The sequence below is a fragment of the Zonotrichia leucophrys genome, chromosome 3 (assembly GCF_028769735.1).
Source record: "Zonotrichia leucophrys gambelii isolate GWCS_2022_RI chromosome 3, RI_Zleu_2.0, whole genome shotgun sequence".
Taxonomy (NCBI): Eukaryota; Metazoa; Chordata; class Aves; order Passeriformes; family Passerellidae; genus Zonotrichia; species Zonotrichia leucophrys.
The window spans coordinates 100,125,773-100,147,414 of record NC_088172.1 but is presented as its reverse complement, the minus strand read 5'-3'; the positions used below and the strand labels follow the sequence as shown (position 1 = coordinate 100,147,414).

General features: G+C 46.9%; 2 protein-coding genes across 24 annotated transcripts in view; both read right to left on the bottom strand.

Moving 5' to 3' along the window:
• The window catches only part of CAPN13 (calpain 13), an 81,016-nt gene extending 72,890 nt beyond the window's left edge, over positions 1-8,126 (bottom strand). For all 18 annotated transcript variants that reach the window (XM_064709559.1, XM_064709547.1, XM_064709553.1 and 15 more), the window contains exon 1: positions 7,986-8,126. The gene's annotated coding sequence lies outside the window, so the exon portion shown is untranslated. The remainder of the gene's footprint in view (positions 1-7,985) is intronic.
• A 1,933-nt stretch (positions 8,127-10,059) lies between these two features.
• Positions 10,060-21,642, bottom strand: part of GALNT14 (polypeptide N-acetylgalactosaminyltransferase 14) — a 108,164-nt gene continuing 96,581 nt past the window's right edge. For 5 of the 6 annotated variants that reach the window (XM_064709542.1, XM_064709538.1, XM_064709540.1 and 2 more), the window contains exons 15-16: positions 18,757-20,870; positions 10,061-12,907 (exon numbers count right to left, since the gene is read on the bottom strand). In XM_064709542.1, the coding sequence (XP_064565612.1) occupies positions 20,712-20,870 (159 nt within the window). In that variant the 3' untranslated portion in view covers positions 10,061-12,907; positions 18,757-20,711. Of the gene's footprint in view, positions 12,908-18,756; positions 20,871-21,642 lie in introns of all 6 variants that reach the window. The other variant, XM_064709537.1, reaches the window with a different exon arrangement.

Sequence of the window (21,642 nt, the reverse complement as noted above, 5' to 3'; positions counted from 1 at the left end):
TGGTAGCACTCTCTGCACGGCTCAGCTGGGCTCCCCTGAGCACCACCAGCAATCAGAGCCAGCATTACTACCCTTCCCAAGAGTCCGGTATGGGTCATCTTGCACAGCCTGCCCACCCGGCCTTGCCTCTTGGGGAATTTTTTCCTGAGGAGAAGCTTCCAAGCTCTTTAGAGTCCCTTCTACCCACTTCTCTGGTTAAGCCTCTCTTGGTCTGTTCCCTACAAATTTTAGTTTCCCCCCCCAGGGGAGTGTTCTGTAGAGGGTTAACCTGGAGTCTTTAGAAGTATATTGGGGAACTTAAACTAGAATTACTTATTTACAGCCTTAAACTTTTTACCAACATCATTTACACAAAACAGTTTTGAAACATTTTAAGCAATATTAGAACTCTGATACCAATTTTTTTCCCATACAGTTCAGTCTTTTTGACTCTTCCTTCTGAGAGTCAACTTTAAATCTCAGTATACTCAGGTGAATTAACTTGTGATGTGGATGAATCCTTGTCCAGTGCCTGGAGGTGAGTGGTGTGGACTCTGGCCCAATGCCAGAGGGGAAAACTGGGAGTCTGGCCCAATGCCAGAAGTAGACAGGGGTGTAGTCCGGTCCAATGCCACAAGGAGAAACTGGGAGTCTGGCCCAATGCCAGACGTAGAAACTGAGAGTCTGGCCCAATGCCAGACGGAGACAGGGGTGGCGTCCGGTCCAGTACCAGAATGCCAGAGGGTAAAACTTGGTGTTGAATCCTGGTCCAATACCAGGGGTGAGAGTGATGTGAGTCCAACCGTCTTAGTAATGAAGAACACCTGAAACGGGCTTTCAAACACAGGCATTAATGGTCTACTGTTAATGATTTTATCAAAACTCAGCTTCTCTGTTTAATGTTATCAGTAATTTCTCTTTTTCCATAGCTTGTATGTTTGTCTCATCAACTTCTACATACTCTGTATTTTGCAAGGAGTTGTATTTCTCAGCTAGCTTAACTCTCAAAGTACTTTTATTCTCCTATTTTTTCTGTGTATTTAATTCCGTGGTTTTCTGTTCTATTTTCAAGATCTTATTTATCTCTTGCTTCTGTTTCTTACTTTCACTTACAGCTTAAATATTTCTTTCAACCCGTTACACCTAAATTTTTCCTTACACCATTCTTTTACACAATACACTTCCCTCTAAGGAGATGTGGTAAAACTTGTAATGCACAATCTACATTACTTCTATTCTAACTCATCTATATTCACTCTCTCATTTCTCATTCACTTTCACACATTCCTCCACACCTTTAAGACACAAACTTATTGCTAGAAAATCACGGGTCCCTATAGCCCCCCCCTTTCACCTTGGGGTTGGCCCACAGGTCTCAGTATCTCTGGGTCTCTTGGAAGGGCCCAGACTCTGGTTGCCTCTGGTGCACATTCACCTGTGAGGCTGCCTGCGTGTCACTCACGCTCTTACAGCTACGGCTCACTCACACATCTGGGGAGTACTAGTCTGGTTTGCAGGTCACACACACACACACACACACACACACACACACTTCCACTGCCCCCTTCCCACCTGCCCGGGAAGTTGAGGCTGACTTTTCTTCTGACTCACTCTCACACTCACAACAAGACAACAATAAGGTACCTTTTACTTTCACACCACTTATTACAAGTTTAGTTTTTACTGGCCAGTTTCGGTGGTATTGGATATCCTTTCTACCTAGCTGTTTTTTTCTAACTTCAGATGTTACTTTGTTGAGACAGGACTTATCTGCTCCTGTATCAACCAAGAATTCAAATTCCTCATTTAAGGGTCCCACTTCAAAGTTTACCAAGGGCTCTTCTAGATGTTGCATTGGGTCCCCTAAAGTATAAAGCCCCTGACCCTCTACTCATCACCTCTAAGGATCTTTCCAGACATCATCTTGTTCCCTGGCTATTGCCACATCGAGACTGAGCTTTCTACAAAACCTTCTGGTGTGTCCTGGCTCTCCACAGTAATAGCAATGTCGTCCTCTCAAAGGGCCTTGAGGTGTCTCCATCCCCGTTGCACCTGACAGTACAAGAGGCCTATCCTTGCCTCCTCCTGGTGGTGGTCCTGCCCACCCTGCACTTTCTCTAGCTACAGCAACCATGATCTTAACCTTGGCCTTTGCCTTTTCTTCCTCCCTCCTTAAATACACCTTCAATGCCTCTCTTAATAACTCATTAATGTCCTTCTCTTGCCAATCTTCCATCTTTTCCAGTTTTCTCCTTATATCAGGCCAAGATTTGGTAACAAATTGGACTTTTAGTAGCATTTGACCTTCTGGGGTGTCTGGGTCTATTCTAGAGTACAACTGGAAGTTCCGCCTTAGGCGATTAAGCCAGGCAGCAGGAGCTTCATCTTTCTCCTGCGTGCCCTCAAATGCCAATTGGGTGTTAGTTCCTTCGGGAACTGACTCTTTGATCCCCCTTATTATCAAAGACCTGTATTCCATCATGGCCTTCCTCCCCTCCTCCTGGTTAGGGTTCCAGCTGGGATCTGTTAGTGGCAATTTCTGTTCGCCTGATGGCACCTGGGGTCCTGGACGGTTATCCTTCTCCCAAATTCTTATGCTAGCCTCCCTAATCATCTGAACCTCTTCTGGAGAAAATAATATACTCAGGATGGAATTCATCTCCCCCCAAGTGTAGATATTTGGACCTAGAAATTGATCCACTTGGTTAGCTATGCCCACTGGGTCCTCAACTAAATGCCCCAATTCTTTCTTGAATCCTCTCACCTCAGAAGCAGTTAGGGGAGCATTCACAAAGCCAACACCTCCCATTACTCCTCCCATAGGAACCTCTCTGAGGGGAAAGAGTCTCTCTGCCTTGGAGGTCTTGGATCTGGTACCACAGTACGGCCCATCTTCAGATGCCAAACTACTTTGAGGGATATCTGGGTTACCCTGAACTTTCTGCCCATCAGCAGGTGTATTTGCTGATAGCTGTTTAGCAGGCGAGGAGACATTTGTGCCCCAACTAGGAGGAGGTAAAGGGACAGCAATTGGAGGGGGAGAAGAGCCTGAGTGAATATTAAGTGGAGCTGGAGAAGGGGTGGAGAATGCAGCAGGTGGAGTAGGCACTTGTGGTGGTGCAGAAGGAACTGGAGGGGATACTGGGTTTATCATAGCGGAAGCTGAAGAGGTAGAAGGAGGAGTTTGAACAGGTGGTAGTGAGATGGCAGCCGGGGGAAGAACCGGACCTGCCATTTGAGGTGCTTGAAGAAGAGGATTATAAGGTGGAGGGGCAGAAGGAGGCAGATAATCCAGGGGATCCCATCTTTTCCTATCATCCCCTCCTTCATTCCCCTCTTTCTTCCTCTGTACCTTACAAATTCGCACCCCTTCATCCCCAACAGCGCTCTTTAACCAGCAAGCTACATACAATAATTGCTCAGGATCAGTATCTCCTCGAGCTGTCAGATAATTATTTAATTGTTGGCACATCCATTTATCCTTCATCCCACACCAAGGCCATCCTCCTTGTAACTCTAATTCTGGCCACACTTCCATACAATAATGGATCATTTTAATTTTATCTAATCCCTCCGTGGCCTCTATAGAATCCCATTTTACTAACAGTTCTCCTAAGGGACTATTGGGAGGTATGTCCCTCAGCCTCTTGCCGGTCTTTTTACTATTACACCCTCCCATTTTACAGGTCTCAACAGTAAAAAATCCCAAAGGTGCCTTTACTGACCGGTAATTTCAAAAAGAACCTTCTTTGAGGAGCTTCAGCCTCCTCCACTGAAACTTCAAATTTCTGCCTGATGCTCAGGACTTTATACTGAAACAACTGCCCAATCTCTTGATTGCCTAACTTTCCCCACGTCAGGTCTTACATCTATCGGGACTTGAACACACGAAACCTCGGCCTAAGAATCCGGGTAGTGCCTGACTCCGTCAGTCAGGAAAAACAACTGCCTGATTTTTAGTTTGCCTAACCCGCCAATTTTTAGGCTTCACCGTATCAGGACTTAAAAGCAAACCACAGCCTCCTTCGCTGGGGTTTTTGCCTGGTTCCTGTGCCAGGACTTACTTTTGCCTGCAGGGCTTATGAGCTACCCGAATCCTTCTCGGGACTGACAAAATCTTACGCGAATCCTTCTCGAGACTTACAACTGCTACCCGAATCCTTCTCGGGACTGACAAATCTGCCTGACTTCCCTCTGTCAGGGCCTATTTTGGGTGCGTGCCACTCATACAAATATTCCCTCCGCACGCCCGGAGGGGGGGGGCCCTTTATTCCCCCTTGGGAGACGACTCACTCACGCTAATTCCAAGCACCGCCCCCTGTTCCCGGCCGGATCCTTCGCAGGAGTCCGGAACCGCGGTACTGAGAGGTCTGCTCTCACTTCGAAGGTCCGGCTGCCGGCCTTCGTCTCATTCACACACACATGCGCACGTCTCCCGCTCCCGCCACCGGCTTTCTCACCAATCCGGTGCTCCGGTGCTCCTCTGCGTCGCTGCTCCTGAGCTGATCCCTCTGGTCCTGGTAGCCAGCTGTCCTGAAGTCCAAGATGGCCAGTCTTGAGTCTTCTTGCGGCGTGGCTATTCCGGACGAGCGCCCCCAGCTGAAATAAACAGGGCCAGGAGACTTCTTCTCCTTTATAATGCCTTTATTAAAAGTGATCAGCTCAGGATTGGGCAGCTCGGCAGGGCTGCAGTCCCCGTTGCGTCTCTCAGGGCAACGCAGAGGAGGAGGATATGCGCAGCTCCGTCCACTAGGGGCAGAGCCGGGGGATCCAGTCCTCGTGGGAGCTTTAGGGCGTGAGGTCCCCGTCAGATGTTGCCTCTGAGCCTCGCTGGTTACCCTGGTCCTGGCGTCCGGACGACTCTCTGCTCAGGGCGAGAGGGGCTCCGAAGGTGTTCAGCATCTCTGCAGGCTCAGCACTCGGCTCCTCACGTCCAGACATCACTTTAATCTCTCAACTTTTATTTGGCTCGTTGTTTTTGGGGTTTTCTCGTTGCATCTCGAGTCGGGGTCCCACAAAGCATTCTGGACTTTGGAGTCACTTTGCATAACCCCCCCCACCCTCTCAGGTGTCTTCCCTATGTTGTAAGAGAGCACAGCCTCGGGGAAGGGTCCACCGCACCCAGCCAGGCTTTTTACTAATACAAAAGAAGAGATAAGCCTTAACGACCCGGTATTACAATAACAAAGCACTAAGAATCCTGGCAGAGACCGACCCGGAGGCGTCCCTGCAACTCCCTCTCAAAAAAAATATTAACTGAATTTTTGTTCATAACATGGTTGATTAGGCCTCATAAATTGCAAAGAAAAGGCTTTTTTGGGGATGTTCAAAGCCAGTTGTGCCAGCCCCACAGTCAGACAGTCACATCACTCAGAGGGCTGTGCCCAGGAGCTCTTTCCCACATTTAAATCAGAAGATGTTCTGTGATTGCTGTTTGTGCAGCAAGAGCAGAAATGCAAAATCTAAGAGCTCATGCTACAGGTTGAGAGCATTGTATGTTTGTTGGTCCAGAAATACTCTGGATTTACAAAGTTGGACTGAAAACATGGTCAGTCCCCAGCCTTTCCCACAAATCCAGCCTGAAATATTACTGCATTAAGTGGTGGTTTACTTGAACTGTGTTATTTATGCTTCCATACTGGGTGTCTTAACGTGGCGATAAATAAAACCAAAATGTTCGCTGCGTGTTACCAGACATTTTACTGATGGATCTCCCTATGGACAAAGGCTCCAGGAAAAGGGAAGGACTGAGCAATCTCTGAGCTGAGAGCACACAGTGCAGAGTTGCTTTCACAGGGTTTTGTACCCTGGCCCATAAGCATCCACTTTTAACCAATCCTTCCGTGCTGAACCCAGAATTCTTTCTCTGGTTTCTTCACTGGAATGAAGTCACCAGGGAGTTCTGAGAGTCAAAATCAGCATTTTGGTGTACAGCTTTGTCCTCCAGTAGCTTCAGACACTTTGGTTTGTTTGTAGCTAAGCACAGAAAGCCCTGAGGTCCAGTAAAGCAGACTGAGGGTTTGTGCTCAGGCAATAATGCAATGTATTGGCCACGGGGCTTTATGAACATACCTTGTTTGGTGTCTGAGGAGGAGTGATGGTTTTCCATTTAGACTGTGGAGTCTACTGCTTAATAATAAATACACTCCTGACATTGCTAAATGATAGCCTGCTTCTAATAAACCCCATGCTGATGCCTGTGTTGGTTGGAGTGGGTAATTCATCTTGCTGGGCTGTTAAAACTTTAGCTGAGATTACAGAGACGACATGAATCAGACACGATCAGCACGTCCCCTGCTGCTTTGCTCATTTTCTCCCCATAACAAAACGCTGGCTGGTTTTCTCCTCACATTGCAGATCTTGTTATTAGTTGATTTCATTATTAATCGCTCCTGAGGCTTGGGAGGCCTTTTCCAGGCACATCCATAAGGGATCCACGTGGTCTACAGTGAAGCACACCCCTGCACTTTCATGCTCACGCTTCTCCCAGGCTACTTGATATCAAGTTGTAATCCCTTTGTGTTACTGAGTACAGCCTGCAGCCACACTCTGAACACACAAGAATGAACTGAGAGCTCCAATTTTTCCCTTGATTTGCTACCAGAAAGAAAGAGATGGGAAAAAAAATAGAAGAAGAAAGGAAAAAGAACCCTTATTATCCTCAAATCTAATTACAGCCTCAATAGCTCCTGAGGATTTGGCTTCATGAAGTGGTTCATAAAACCTTCCTCGTCATTATGTCCACTAACACCCTTTGGTCTCATGCACTGATAAGGGCTCGTGTGAGCAATTTTAAATGAGCTGATAACAAGCAGGACGCTCCAGGCACAGCCAGGTGTCCTAGAAAGAGCAGCCTCCAAGGAACAATTCCTGATTGCCTGAACAGACCCGGATCCCACCATAGGTAACAACTCCCTGTGCTGGGGCTGGCATGGGGCCCCAGGAGGGTCACACCAGCAAGGAAAGGGGGCACAGGACACCACCAGGGATCCCCCATGGGCAGCAGGGATGGAGCCCCAGCACAGCCCTGTGCTCCTGAGCACACAGCACACTTGGCAGAGCAGTCAGAGCTCAGCTCTGGAGCCATTGCCTCTCCTTAGTCATAGACTAGAGAGCACACAGTCCTTTCCTGCACATCTGCCCACCCACAGCTCTGCCACCATCATTATTTGCCAAAAAAAAGCTGAAGTCAGGTTAAGAACATGTTCTTTTTCTTTCCCCAGTCCAGTAACTTCTTACAAAATCCATTTGAGGCACCACAGATTTTTCCTTTCCCTTCTGGATGCTTGTGTTCTCAGGCACCTTTTGACAACTACCATTAATTACTGTGATAGATGGTCATGGCACCTTCCATTTCCACAACCAAACCAACAGGAGATTTGCTTTGCACCACCAAAAGCAACAAGCCCAGCTGTGAATGTCACCCTGCTCCCTGCAGAACAACCAGAGTCTTTTCCCTATAATCTCATGGACAACCTGAGCTGGCATCTCTTGCTAGGAACCCATTGCTCCTGTTTGGAGGAATTCTCAGTGTTCCTGAGCCAACCTGAGGGAAAATGGCAATGCAGGACCCACAAAACCCACCCAGTCTGAGAACTGGAGCTGACAAACCTGTGCTTAGGGAAGAGAAGGGATGGCTCCAGCCCAGGTGCAAATCCATCTGTACCCTCAGCCCCACTGAGGTTTCCCAAGCGCTGATACCTCTTGGATACACTACAAATTAGATGCTAGTACACATCAGGGATACCTGTTTACAGAAGGCCAAGAGATTGGGAGAAGGAAGGGAGGAAAAGTGGTGGGTTTATTCTATTTTTTCCTCACTGCTTTTCCCTTTAAAGCATCCTTCCTCTTTTACTCTTTCTGTGGAGCTACCACACTGCCTAAACAAACAGGAACCAACTGAGCATCTCACTGGGAGGACTGGATCAGACAGAAGATACAAGACACCAAATCTATCCAGAAAGAAAAAAAAGCCACATAGGCGACCCTCCAGAGCCACTACTTACTCAGCAGCAGCACAGGTAGAACCCCACAGGTCAACTTCCAAATCAGCTTCAGATCAGTGTCAACAGTTCAGGACCTTATTTGCAAGGCCAGACCCTCAAAGGAGATAAAGCTACCTCACTTGCCTGGGTTATATGCTCAGTGCTAACACCACCAGGCCTCCCTAGTGCCTGTAATGTGATTGGGAAATATGATACACCTGTCCTGAATTAGAGGAGATGGGTTTATCTCATTTCAGAGCCAGCTCACGGATGGGTGGAGATCAGATCAGCTGTGAGAAATTCCTTTTATTGTGCGACTTGTTACTGGCAGTAGGGTGAAAACATCTTCTAAGGTGATCTCCTGCACTCTGAGGGATATCTTCTTATCTCTAATGCAGTTTATACAAACCAAATTGGTTTTTGCTTCCAACAGCTTTCCCTAGAAGAAAATCAATTTGAAGATGCAATGACTGTGATTCTTTACGCTGAGGATCCATTGCAAACACACCAATGCATGCTCTGGCAGCACACAGCTGCAGAGACAGCACAAGCAGTGCCTCTTATCAACACATGGGTCCTGTCCAAATCAAGGTTTCACGTCCAGGGCACTGAATAATCCACTGCCACTCTGTTAATAACAGTTCCATTAACAGAAGTGAAAGTATGTTGTAACCAGATAAGCAAACTCCTTTTAACCCCTTCAGCATTCTGGGGCAGCCATTTCAAGCACTGGATCAGTTATCAGCCAAAATAAATCCCCCCTGGAAGTGCAGGGTGCTGATCTGAGATCCACCCAGACTCTCTGCACCCCTGGGTGCAGGTGTTCTCCTGCCCAAATAATTTGAATTGTCCTTGGTTGCTCCCCAGCCTCCACATCTTGTAAACCCATCCACCCTTGCAGTGTCAGCCAGTGCTTCCCACCACTGCCAAACCTCCAGGAAACCTCCTTTGCACCTTGCCTTCTGCACAGATTCCCCCCAGATCAACTTCCCAAGGATTAGTAAGGAGGTGGTAGCAGCCTCAGTATGAGAAGTGCTCTCTCCATTGTTATTCTGCTTTTGGTGAGATGATCATTGCTGCACATCCTTGTTGTCAGTGGCCTCAGGCAGCTGGAGTCCAGTAAAAATTTGGAAAAGCCATCTAAATTGCGTGGGCTTAGGCCAAGAGGGTCAGAGCTGATGTCAGTAATACCCTTGGATCTGGTTGTGACCACACATTCATCTCTGGTACACAACACAGGCTGGATGTCCATGGGGATGATCCAGGAATTGTCAGCAGGATCAGAATTCACGAAAACTGCTCCAAGTGCTTGTAATGCTGATTCTTCTGAAAACATACCAAATGCCAGCACACCACCACAGCACCAGGATGCTCCATTAGAAGAGGCTCACACAACAGTTCCAAAGCTGTGGAAAGGAGGCAGTAGGTTTTTATCTGCCTGCTGCAGAGACACAGACACGTGGATCCATCAGATATTCAGGACCACCAAGTCCATGCTGAACCTGACATGAGCACAGCTGGGGCCACAGGAGCAGTGCAGAGTCTTGGGTTCTTTCAGAAAACTGTGGATGGGGGGACTTTCAGGTGCTGTGTTATAAACCTGTCCCCATGGTGCAACTCTGAGCCACTTAAAAATGGCCCTAAATAGATTCCTACTGACTTGCAGACTCCTAAGCCTTTCACCCTGGGAACAGTCCTAATTTCGCAATATCATTCTTTTATTGCACCTATCAGGTTACATACAAACTTTCAGCGCTCCTTCTCCTTTATTTTCTCTTGGGTTGGTTGGATGGCTGGTTGGTTTTACAACTGACAATTTAACCCTCTGCAGTAGCAGTACCTTGTCTGGACACTTTCTCATGTAAGTCACAGGAAAATGAGAGACATCACTCATTGTGACGGATACATAATTATTACATGTGTGCTTATGCAAAACCCAGACTTGGATTCTTTTGTACATCACACAGAACCAGTTTGGGTTTCTTTAGTGCCCAAGCAGTATCAGGGAAAACAAAACAGCCCCCAGCTCCACAAAGGAAGCATTCTTACCTGTAAATTTATGTGTTGCTCTTTGTCAGCTCTGTGCTAACATGCAGCTCCATTCGAAGCTTAATTAGACTCAGTTGGAGAGGCAGTAGCTTGCAACAGGTTTTTATTCTTACAGGGTTCTGAAGGCACTTCCAGTGATAAACAGAACAGTGGACATTGGGAAAACATCCATAAATCTGGAAAAATGCCACTGGATTTCAGCATGTAAGCCTCAGCAATAAGCCTCAACATAAGCTGCACACCCATACCACAGGCTTCCTCTAACTCTGCAGCCATGTAAAGCAGCTGTACATTAAAACTGGTGCTGGACTGATAATTCAAAATCAATTTAGCCAGAACATTACTGAGCAGCAGAAGTTTGTCCTGTGGCTTGTGTGAAACCTCCTTGACTATGCTTCCTTTATCCCTTCTACAAACAATACCAACCCCCAGATTTCACTGAAGCTTTTAAAATCGGCAATGTGAGCAGTGCAGATCGCACTGCAGAGTTGTGACCAGAGCCACGAGGAACAGCAGCCTGTCACAGCACAGACCCTGCTTTGCTTAGGGCATGGGGCTGGGCTGGCCCTGCCTGGCAGCTCTGCCCCTATTCCCTCCCTCCCTGCCCTACAGGACGGGAGAGACACTCTGACTGAAGGGCAAAAGGGAGAAACACTTGTGAGTCAAGATAAAGTCGGTCATGAAGGAAAATGAAATGAAATGAAACAACCCCAAAAACAACCAAGTGATGCAAAGGCAGTCAGTCACCACTTGCAGCCTGATGCCCAGCCAGGCAGGGACCTCCTGTGGCAGAACTCCATCCAATTTTACCTCTGAGTGTCACATCCCATGGTGTGAGACGTGCCTTTGGTGATTTTGGGGGTGCTGTCCCAGCTGTCCCCCGTCCCAGTCCTTTCCCCAGCCTGCTCACAGGAGCAGCAGATTGAGAGATGGAGAAGACCTTGGTACTGTACAGGCACTGCAATAACCAAAACATTGCTGAGTGTTACCAACACTGTTTTGGTCACCAGTCTAAACCACAGGACCTTACAGGCTCCTCATTAACTCCATCTGAACCTTTTTACCTGTACAGGCAGATAAAAGGGTCCATGTCGACTGCCAGCCCAGCACTGCTGGTGTTACATGCAACAAAAAACAATCCATGGCTTTTTCTCTCTTCAAAACACCTGGTCTTCACTAAAATTTAGGGCAACTGTGGCAGGGAAATGAAGTAAGCCATCCCAAGCCACTCCTAGAAGCAGGAGAAGGGATCAGCACTTGGAGCTGTGCTTGTCTTGAACCACCACCAGCACTTCTCCAGTCTTCATCCACCAGCCCCATTTTACTGTTGCACTGCTGGATAAACAAAGATCCTTGAATTCAGTTTCCACCTCTTTACCACTAAATAACCATCTCAACATGTTGTAACCCGAGGCTCTGTGCACAGATGATTTGTGCTGTTACCTTATGGTACTGCACTGGTACAGAGAGATGAGCATAAGACACCTGGAAATCGCACAAGCAGCAATGTAAGGACTGCAAGACTTCTCCAGCCCAACTCAAACCAGACAGATTTGTTCTCATGGGAACATGGATCTCCTTTGAGAGGGAGAGGATGTGCTTTCTTTGACTTTTTCTGGTGTGTTTTGGGGTAGCATTAGTTGGCTCTTTAAAAGCCAGTTCCAGCCTTGAGTTTCCTGCTCTGAATCTAAATTTCCCAAGGCACAAGAAGTGACTTACCTGGAGATCATAAAGGCTGTCACAAAGCTCAACAGCCAGGATTAGAATCATATTTTCTGCTTTATCTTATGTTCTTTCAAGTCAGTGCAAAACGTTACCAAAAAAAAGCATTGCCACCAAATGATGCTGGGGCTTAAGCAGCACTGGCGTGGGAGCCCATCTAGATCCCAATCAGTCACATTGTGCCTGCTCACAGCATGGCAATCATTTGTCTAGGCATTGAAAAAACACAAAGCAAGAAAAGTTCATCTGTTTTCAGCGTATTTTAATAAAGGGAAGAAACCTGAAGGTACGAGTTGGATTTCAGCAGCGAGTTAACCTTTTCCCTGACGCCATGCGAGGTCTCTCTGCAGGGGTGTCAGGCAGATTTGCTAAATGCCACACTGGGGTTAACTCTGCAGACTGCCAGACCATGGCCAGCTTTATATAAAGCTCCCCAGGAGTCAGGCTGATACTCTCAGGCTTCTCTGAAAACACTGCTGATCCATAGGGATAATCTCATTTCCTGGACCATGAAATAAGCTGTAGCCTAAGGGTTACAGCTGATGGCTGTGTGAGACACCATCACCAGTCTGACAAGTGCTGCTGCTCCCCAGGTCTGGGAGGTATGTGGTGGCTTTTGGGCCTCCAAGAGACTTAGTGAACTCGGCTGCTGCTCCCTGGTAAGGGACACCATGCCTGATGCTCCCCTCTCCACTGTCCCTAGACACAGTGATCACTGAGAACATGTTTTGGAACAGGATGGGTTTGCTGTAGCATTTGTGTTTCACAAAAGGCAAGAGAGCTGCAAAGCTGGTCAAACAACTCCTTCCTACAGCACATCCCTGCAGATCCCATGGGTCCATGTGTCCAAGCACACACACATGTGTAGTGAGGTAGCTGTTTCTGCTAAGGCAAAGAGCATTAAGAGAGCTTTGGCTGTCAGGAGAACAGAGATTTTCAGCTTTGGTGGAAAACAGTAAAGCTAGATCAGTCTGAGGTCCTGCTCAGAGTGTACCTGCCAGGTGCTGAGCTTCCAAACCCATGCCAGGCTGTTCAGCAACTTGAATTTTCAGAGTCGAATTGCCAGGCTGTGGGCACAGTGCAGGTGTGAACGTGTTAAGCTTTGAGCTCTTGGGAGCTGCCTTCCCTTGTAAATTCGAGACAGGGAATTACCACCCCTTGCCTGTCATCACCTGTGGAGAGCTTTAATGTGGAGAGCTTTATTAATAGTTGGTTAGCTGAGAAAGGCCATGCTGACATATTGCCACTGGTCAAGCTGAGAAATCAGCAGTCAGCAAGCTGAAAGGAGATGTCAGCAGCTTGCAATCAGTGGCCTTGCTGCAACATGGAGAAAGGGAGTAGAGATTAGTCCTGAATATCTCCTAAGAATATGTAGAAAGTATCAAAAGTAGGACCATAGGAATGTAAAAGTAGGTGTAACTGCTGATATGTAACTAACCAATCCTGAGCTCAACTTTTGCAATATGCATGAAGTTAATTACGAACTGTATTTAACCCGCTGTGTTGATCAATAAAATTGGGCCTGTGATGATCAACCTGATGTCCTGGTCTCCTTCCGTCGACAAATGGTGGAGAATGCGGGCAACGCTGCGGGCAACGATGCGGCAACGTTGAATCCCTGTCCTTTTTTCTCGGATTACAAAGAAAAAAGGGAACTCGCCACGGTCCGGAAGTTGGGTGAGAGTCCTAGCAGCGGGACGGTGCCGGATTATTTACAAAGACTGGATTATTTATAAAAAGCACCCTTGAGGATCGCTCAAGTCTCTACGTGCCGCCGAAGTCTGGAAGCTGCTAAACAGTGCGCACTGAATAGGTATGGATAGGCAAGCGGCATATGATTTATTCTCTTCATATTTAGAAAAGCGAGGGGTAAAAGAGATAGATTTAAAAAAGGAATTACCGGGGTTGTTAGCTTATGGTCATTCTATAGGTATGTTTACTAACCCACATACAGTACATGAGCTTTCAGAGTGGAAAAATTTTGGAGAGGTGTTAATGGACTCTGTGTTAGATGGGGATAAATCAGCTAAAAAGTTCGGGAAATTATGGCGGGTAGTGTATAATGCATTGCTTCAGCAGGTCTCTGAGAGAAAGGCAGCAGAAAGGGCTACAGAAGCTCATAAGAGGAATATAGGATATGGTCGTGAGGATGATCCCTTGGCACCTTCTGTAACTAAGATACTTATGCCTAAAAATCCCCAGCATAGTGGTGTTGAGGACATGTCTTTAGAAAGTGCGGAACCGTCTGCCCCTCCCTTGTCTGAGGGGGAAGGCGAGCCGGGTGGGAGAGGTAAAAGCAAGCCAGCTTTGCCTCCACTGCCGGCTTCAGGCGGGTCGGATGGTGGGGGGGGCAAGCCAGCTCTGCCTCCGCCGCCGGCTTTGCCTCCGCCGCTACCCCCGGGCAGGCCGGCTCCGGTTACAGCTCCAGCGGGGGGGCCCCTTCCCCCCCGCGCGCCGGCTTTGCCTGAGCCAGCTCCGCTTGCAGCTGCGGGAGGGCTGCTTCCCCCGCGTGAGCCGGCTTCTTTCGGGCCGGCCCCGGCTTCACTGACAGCTCCAGCGGGGGGGCCGCTTCCCCCGCGCGAGCCAGCCTCTGCTTTACTGCCTTCCCAATGCAAAAACTCGGCGCCTGCACTAAAATGCCAGCAGCATAGCACCTCCAAAGAGCCAGCTCCCATCCCAGGGGCACACCGTGATCTATGGGGGGAAATGGCTAAACAAAGGAGGGAAGCTTGGTCTGCTTTGGCAAAAGAGGTGATGCAAATGGGAGATAGCGAGGCCGTACAAATAGCTTCTAGTCTTGCATGTCCGGTTACTTATACACCACAATATGATGCACAGGGGAATTTTATGCATAATGTGGCAGCATATTCTGCCTTAGATTGGAAGTTGTTAGCTCAGCTACGTTCTACAGTTAGTCAGTTTGGTGTAAAAAGTGAACCTGTTAAGCAAATGTTAGATTATCTCTTTAACACTCAGATTTTATGCCCAAATGATTTAAAAGGGATAGTGCGTTTAATATTTACTCAGCATCAACAATTATTGTTTAATGCTCATTGGCAAGCATTAGTAAATGAGTCAGTTGCTGTACAACGGGCTCCGGGAGATCCATTGCATGGAGTGACAGTGGATGAATTTATGGGATTAGGAGCATTTCTGCGTACAGAGGCACAGATGATATTGGGACCAGATAAGCTTAGAGAGGCTATGCGATTGGTGCGTACAGCGATAGATATGGTTAAAGAGCCAGGGGGATTACCAATTTATATGGGTATTAAGCAAGGTAGAGAAGAATCATTTGGAAATTTTATCGATAGGGCGGCTGCTGCTATAGACCGGGCTGGTGTGGCAGACTACTTTAAGGGGGCGATATTGAAGCAGTGTATCCTTCAAAATAGTAATCCAGCAACCCAAAGGGTATTATCTACTTTGGGAGCAAATTGGACCATTGAGGAAGCATTAGAGCGAATGGCATTAATGCCAACTGCTTCGCAGGCATTTCTAGTAGATGCTATAAAGGAGTTAGGATTGGGGTTACAAAAGCAGGCAGAGTCTAATCAGAATCAGGTGTTAGCTGCTCAGAATCAGGTGTTAGCTGCTCTTGCTCCTCTCCGAAGTGGCTCACTGCCGATCCAGCTCCCACAACACCACAGCTTGTAGACGGCGGTCGGGAAACTGTCAGCAGAGCGCGTTTCACGGGGGCCGCGCCCAGACACCAGTAGCTGCCGTGACATCAGAGACACCAGCACCAGCTGCCGCGACATCGCAGCCACCTCCTGTCTGCAACCCGCAACAACAGGGAGCAAATACCAACTGGAGTAAAGAGTCCTCTTATATTAAATGGACAAACATGTGGAGCATTATTATTAGGACGCTCTTCTACAACTATGTTGGGATTATTTGTTTTGCCTGGAGTTATTGATGCAGACTTTACAGGGGAAATACAAATCATGGCTTACACCCTCTATCCTCCAATTAAAATTGCAAAAGGACAACGTATTGCACAATTGATACCACTATCACAAATGACCTCTGGAATACAACCATTTACTGAACAAGCACGGGATGAAAAAGGTTTTGGCTCCACTGGTGTTACACTTTTAACTGTGGATTTACAAAACAGACCAAAGCAAAAGGTCACAGTTACTTATGGGCATGAAAGCATAACCCTTTATGGATTATTGGATACAGGAGCAGATACCAGCATTATTTCTCCAGAGGCATGGCCACAGCATTGGCCTCTATTCCCATCAGCAAACATGCTCACCGGAGTAGGAGGATTTACATTGGCAAGCAGGTCGCCTTCTTTGTCTGTGTCCATTGAGGATCAACAAATATCTGCTGTGTTTTCAATTGTGCAACTGCCTCCTACAGTCTCCTGCCTAATTGGAAGGGACATTTTAACACAACTGGGAGTGGTGTTAACTAATCAGCACCCTTTGGGGTAATTGCCATTGCTTGGACTTTCCCCATTCCACTCACCTGGAAAACAGATACACCAGTGATGGTTAAGCAATGGCCTCTAAAAAGGGGATAGCCTTATGCATGCTCATGATCTTGTTTGCACAGCAACAACCATTTTCCTCTTTGCAGATTGACATTATTAGAAATACTCTTGCTTCATATTCACTTGATATTGCTTCAGAGAAAATTCAAACTACAAAGCCCTGGAAATATTTGGGATGGACTTTGATGGATCAAAAAGTGATACCTCAAAAATTGGAGTTACAACTGGACATTAAGACTCTACATGATGCACAGAAGTTGCTGGGGGACTTACAGTGGCTAAAGCCTATTGTGGGAATACCGAATCATTTGTTAGAAACCCTGCGGCCTTTATTAAAGGGTGTTGACCCTACTACTCCTGTATGCCTGACACAGGAGCATCGTCTTGCCTTGCAACAAATCAGTGACTGTGTACAACAGGGGTATGTGTCTCGTCGACAACTCGACCACCCTATTGACCTTACTATCTGGAATAGCCCTTGCCACCTGCTTGGTGCTCTCTCTCAACAACAGGAGAAAACGGGGGAGATACAGGTGTTGGAATGGTTGTCTCCACCATTACAGCATAAGAAAACAATATGTTCAAAAATTGAACAATTGGCTGCATTAATCAAAAAGGGGCGTCTCAGAATTCTTGAAGTAGATGGTAGAGAACCTGCTACCATTAGACTGCCTATGGAAAAGGAAACCTTGGACTGGTACCTGATTAACTCAAAGGATTTACAGGAAGCATTATTGACATCATCTGCAAAAGTGGATACCAGCAAATTAGTGCCTAGAGTTTTGCAATGGATGACAGAATGGAACTGGATTACTCGACCCTTGAGAGAAGAACGCCCTATAGAAGGAGCTATTACAGCCTTTACCGATGCAGGAAAGAAGTCAAGGCGTGCTGCTGTCACTTGGCAAGAAAAAGGACAATGGAAACATCAAATCATCACAGCAGACCCTGCGGATAGTTTGCAAACTTTGGAATTGTTGGCAGTAGTATGGGCAGTATCCAACTTACAGGGACCTTTAAATGTGGTTACAGACTCTATGTATGTTGCAGGAGTAGCCAAACGAATAGAGGAAGCAGCAATTAAGGAAGTGAATAATAAACGATTGTATGAGTTGTTGGTACAATTAAGGAAAGCTCTACGGGAAAGAAATGCAGCGTATTCTGAGCTTTGCACTCTCCTCCTGAGGAATTGGACCTTTTTGGCAGTACAAACACCAGTTTGTCTAACACTACAGCTGGTGGATGGTTTAGCTTTAAGTCTTCAAACCGACCAAAAGAAACATGGGCCACCCTAGATTCATTCCTGAATGTGAGTGAAATCTCTCCGCAGCATTACAGTAAATGTAACAGTACCAAAATCACTGCACCAATGAAATTACCCACGGGAATATTTTTAATTTGCGGAGACAGGGCGTGGAATGGCATTCCAGCTAGACCACAGGGTGGACCCTGTTATTTGGGTAAACTGTCATTGTTTCATCCTAATGTGTCCTTGCTAATGCAGCTGAGTCAAAATTCAAACAGAAAGAGACGTAGCATACATGACTTAGACTGCAGCAGGATAGGAGATCCACAGTTTTGGGGCACATTCAAACAAGTGGTTGTTTCAACTATCTTGCCGGGAGGATCTGCCAATAAGGCTATGAATTTAGCAAAGCAATTAGGGCGCTGGGCAAAGAGTGAACTGAACAAGACATCACAAATCCTAGACATGCTAACCACAGATGTGCAGAGTGTTAACCATGCTGTTTTGCAAAATAGAGCTGCCATAGATTTTTTGCTTTTAGCACAAGGACATGGATGTGAAGAATTTGAGGGAATGTGTTGCATGAATCTGTCTGACCATTCGGTGTCCATTCACAGTAAGATAAAAGAACTACAACAGGGACTTCACAATCTGAAGGAAGAAGAAGGTTTAGGAGTTGACGAATGGCTTAAAAGCTTAGGACTTGGACCGTGGCTAAGAAACCTTGTGATCTATGCTATAGGACTGCTGGGTGTAATTTTACTGTTTTTGCTGATTTTGCCTTGTGTTTTTAATTGCATTCAAAACATGGTCAGCCGTACAATAGCAAAAACCTGGCAAGCTAATTTCCTTGCACAAGAAGAAAACGGGGGAAATGTGGAGAGCTTTAATGTGGAGAGCTTTATTAATAGTTGGTTAGCTGAGAAAGGCCATGCTGACATATTGCCACTGGTCAAGCTGAGAAATCAGCAGTCAGCAAGCTGAAAGGAGATGTCAGCAGCTTGCAATCAGTGGCCTTGCTGCAACATGGAGAAAGGGAGTAGAGATTAGTCCTGAATATCTCCTAAGAATATGTAGAAAGTATCAAAAGTAGGACCATAGGAATGTAAAAGTAGGTGTAACTGCTGATATGTAACTAACCAATCCTGAGCTCAACTTTTGCAATATGCATGAAGTTAATTACGAACTGTATTTAACCCGCTGTGTTGATCAATAAAATTGGGCCTGTGATGATCAACCTGATGTCCTGGTCTCCTTCCGTCGACAATCACCATTGTGAGGAGAACATGTGATATGTCCCTGTTCAATTAAAAAGGAGCCCAAGGTCGCTGCCCTCCTTTGTGAAACGGGTCCATTCCTTTTGAAGCGCTCCCCTTTGTTTCCTGGCAGAGTGGTGGCACAGAAACAATGCCACCTCCCACCACGAAATGACAGCTTGCTCCAGCTCTCTCAGAACAGAGGCCCTTGACGCTGGCACCAAGGGAGCTTGATGAGGTTGGTAATCACTGCAGCACATGAAAAGCATTTTGCACCAGTGACCTTTCGCACATAAAGAGCTATACTAGTTTTGCTTATAAAGCCGGGAAGATTTATACACACGGCTTTCTCCCAGCACTGAGGGAGGAGAAACTGAGGCAGTAAAATCCTGAAAGCCAGCAATTTATTCAAGAAGGGATGCTGAGAGCACTTGAAGGCTTAAAGCTTATGGTATTTCACCTGCAGTTTGCAGCACAGGAAACAAAGGATAGGATTTCCACTAAATCCTAGCATTTTTAGACAGAAACAATGTATTTTTTTTTTTTTAAGTCACACTGACAGTCCTGTGGAAGTTCTCTTTGAGAGCTGTTACTACACAAGAGCTGTGTGTACCTGTTACCTGTGGCTGTAGTGACAGCTGCCCTGAAAGACAGGCTGGAAAGGACTTTCTATTCCTAACACTCCTCCTGAGCTTGTTTGTCCTTTTCTCCCCTCAGTTCCACAGAGGCAGCACCTGGCATGATCTCTGGTAAAAGACATCTCCAAAAGCTGGGAAATAATAATATAAATAAAGGAAATAATTTCTACCTGGTCTGGCTATGTTAAGTGACTTGGAGACAGAGGGACATTGTGGCCCAGGCCACCCTGCTCACCAGTGTGAATGGGGAATCCCAAACCTTTTCTTCAGTACTTTACATTGTGGGCTACAAGGTAACTGGGAAGCAAACCCAGGTAATATCCCTCTTCCTTTCTTGGAGCAGTCTCCAATTTTAATTAAAAATTAAACCTTCACCGTTCCATCAGTAGCAGCATTTTATGGGAGTCCCTTCATCTGTAGTTTGGAAATTGGGAAACAGAAATATGACACAATTACCTTCAATTAGCAAAAATATTACTTTTATGGAAGTGAAAATTTGAATTAGTCCAGATCTGAAGCAGAGCAGGGAGAGACACACAGCAAAATTTTAGGGGATTTTTCAGTGACCCACGGCCTTCAGAGAGAAGAAATGATCACGTTACTGCCTTTCCTCCCAGCTTGACAGAAATGTATATCCTTTAATCTCCCACAGTGAATCCTCTGTTTGCTTGGGCTTTGGAGATTCAACAAGCACCGTGTGCAGTCAGCACAGAGCAGGATTCCTCCTTCACTCCCTGCTCTGATCCTGGCCACAGCCACCAAGGACTGCTCTGCCTCTGGATACACAACAGGGACGTGCATCAGGCACGAATTCAGATGTGCCACACAGCTCCACCCATGCTGTCTGCAGAAGACAGAAACATTCCCAGCAAAGTGCAAAAATAATTCAGTGTCTTCCAATTCAGTGTCCTCCACTTGATCCCTGGCGATGTTTCTGAGCATCCCTTGGCACATCCCACCTTGTGCACCCACCTCAATCCCCAAGAACTACTGAGATGCTTGCTTTGCTTAGCCCTTTAAAGTCTCCTTTAGGCATTAAAGGCTCTTCTACCTGCATTTCCAGGGAGATTATTCAGTGCTGTGCACGCTGAGGTTCTGTGTACCCCAATACCCCTCTAAAACACTTCAGGCTTGTTTTTCTGCCATCCCTCCTCCTTGACCATCACCAGGCCAACACCAGCTGCACGCCTGGCGGTCAACACCCGCTGTTCCACCTGGAGTGCAGTGTCCCATTTTTATCTGGATGCTTCTCCTGCAGGGTTTGGATCCGAGCCCCAGCTGGTGCCGCCTCAGCCGCGCGTGGCCACGTCCCGGTGCCCGTCCTGCAGCAGGTCACGACATGAGCATGTCCCATCGCTGGCTCATGGCTGTGCTCTCACAGGGGTTGATCACCAGCTCCCTGATGCTCTCGTGGGTGTCCCCAATGGTCTCAGTGTCCAAGCAGAAGCGCGTGGCTATGTGCTCGATGTGCGACCCCACCTTGCCCCAGCGCTGCGGGGAGACAACGACAGGAGAAACAGGTGAAGGAGCTGCCTGCCCACCCTGCCTTCCCTGCACTGCTGAACTTCAAAACATCAAGGCCACAGCTGCCATCAAGCCCCTGTGGCCTGATGCTGTCAAGTACAAGGTCCCCAAACCCACACTGTCACCGTGATGTTTTCTGAAAAATCCCTTTGCCAGGATTTCTTCTCCTGGGAAGATGAGAAGCCTCAGCTTCTCCGTGTTGTGCTCTTCTGGAATGTGATTTGGAGAATTGTTTACCCAGCATGTGAATTGTTTTTCATTAATGACCAATCACAGCCAGCTGTGTTGGGCTCTCTGGTCAGCCACGGGTTTTTAGTATTCATTCTTGTCTAGCCTTCTGATGTCTCCTTTCTCTTTCTTTAGTATAGTTTTAGTACATCATTTTATTTTAATATAATATCTTAAAATAATAAATCAGCCTTCTTGAGAACTTGGGAGTCAGATTCTCACCTCCCACCTCATCCTGGGGACCCTCACAACACCACAGCACACACCAAGCAGAGCATTTCTCCCATCAGCAGCACATTCATTTAACTCAGCCTCTGCCTGGCTTCAGGGAGATAATATATTACTAACAGCTTTTTCCCCAGGTCACTGGTTCAAATGCCAGCTCAGTGATTAACTGCAGGGAAATGTTAGCATCTGCTGCCTGACTGGCAGCCCATGTGAACTAAATTGCCAGTTTGGGTTTGACTTCTGCATTGAAGTGTCCAGATCACCACCCTCACTAATAGACATC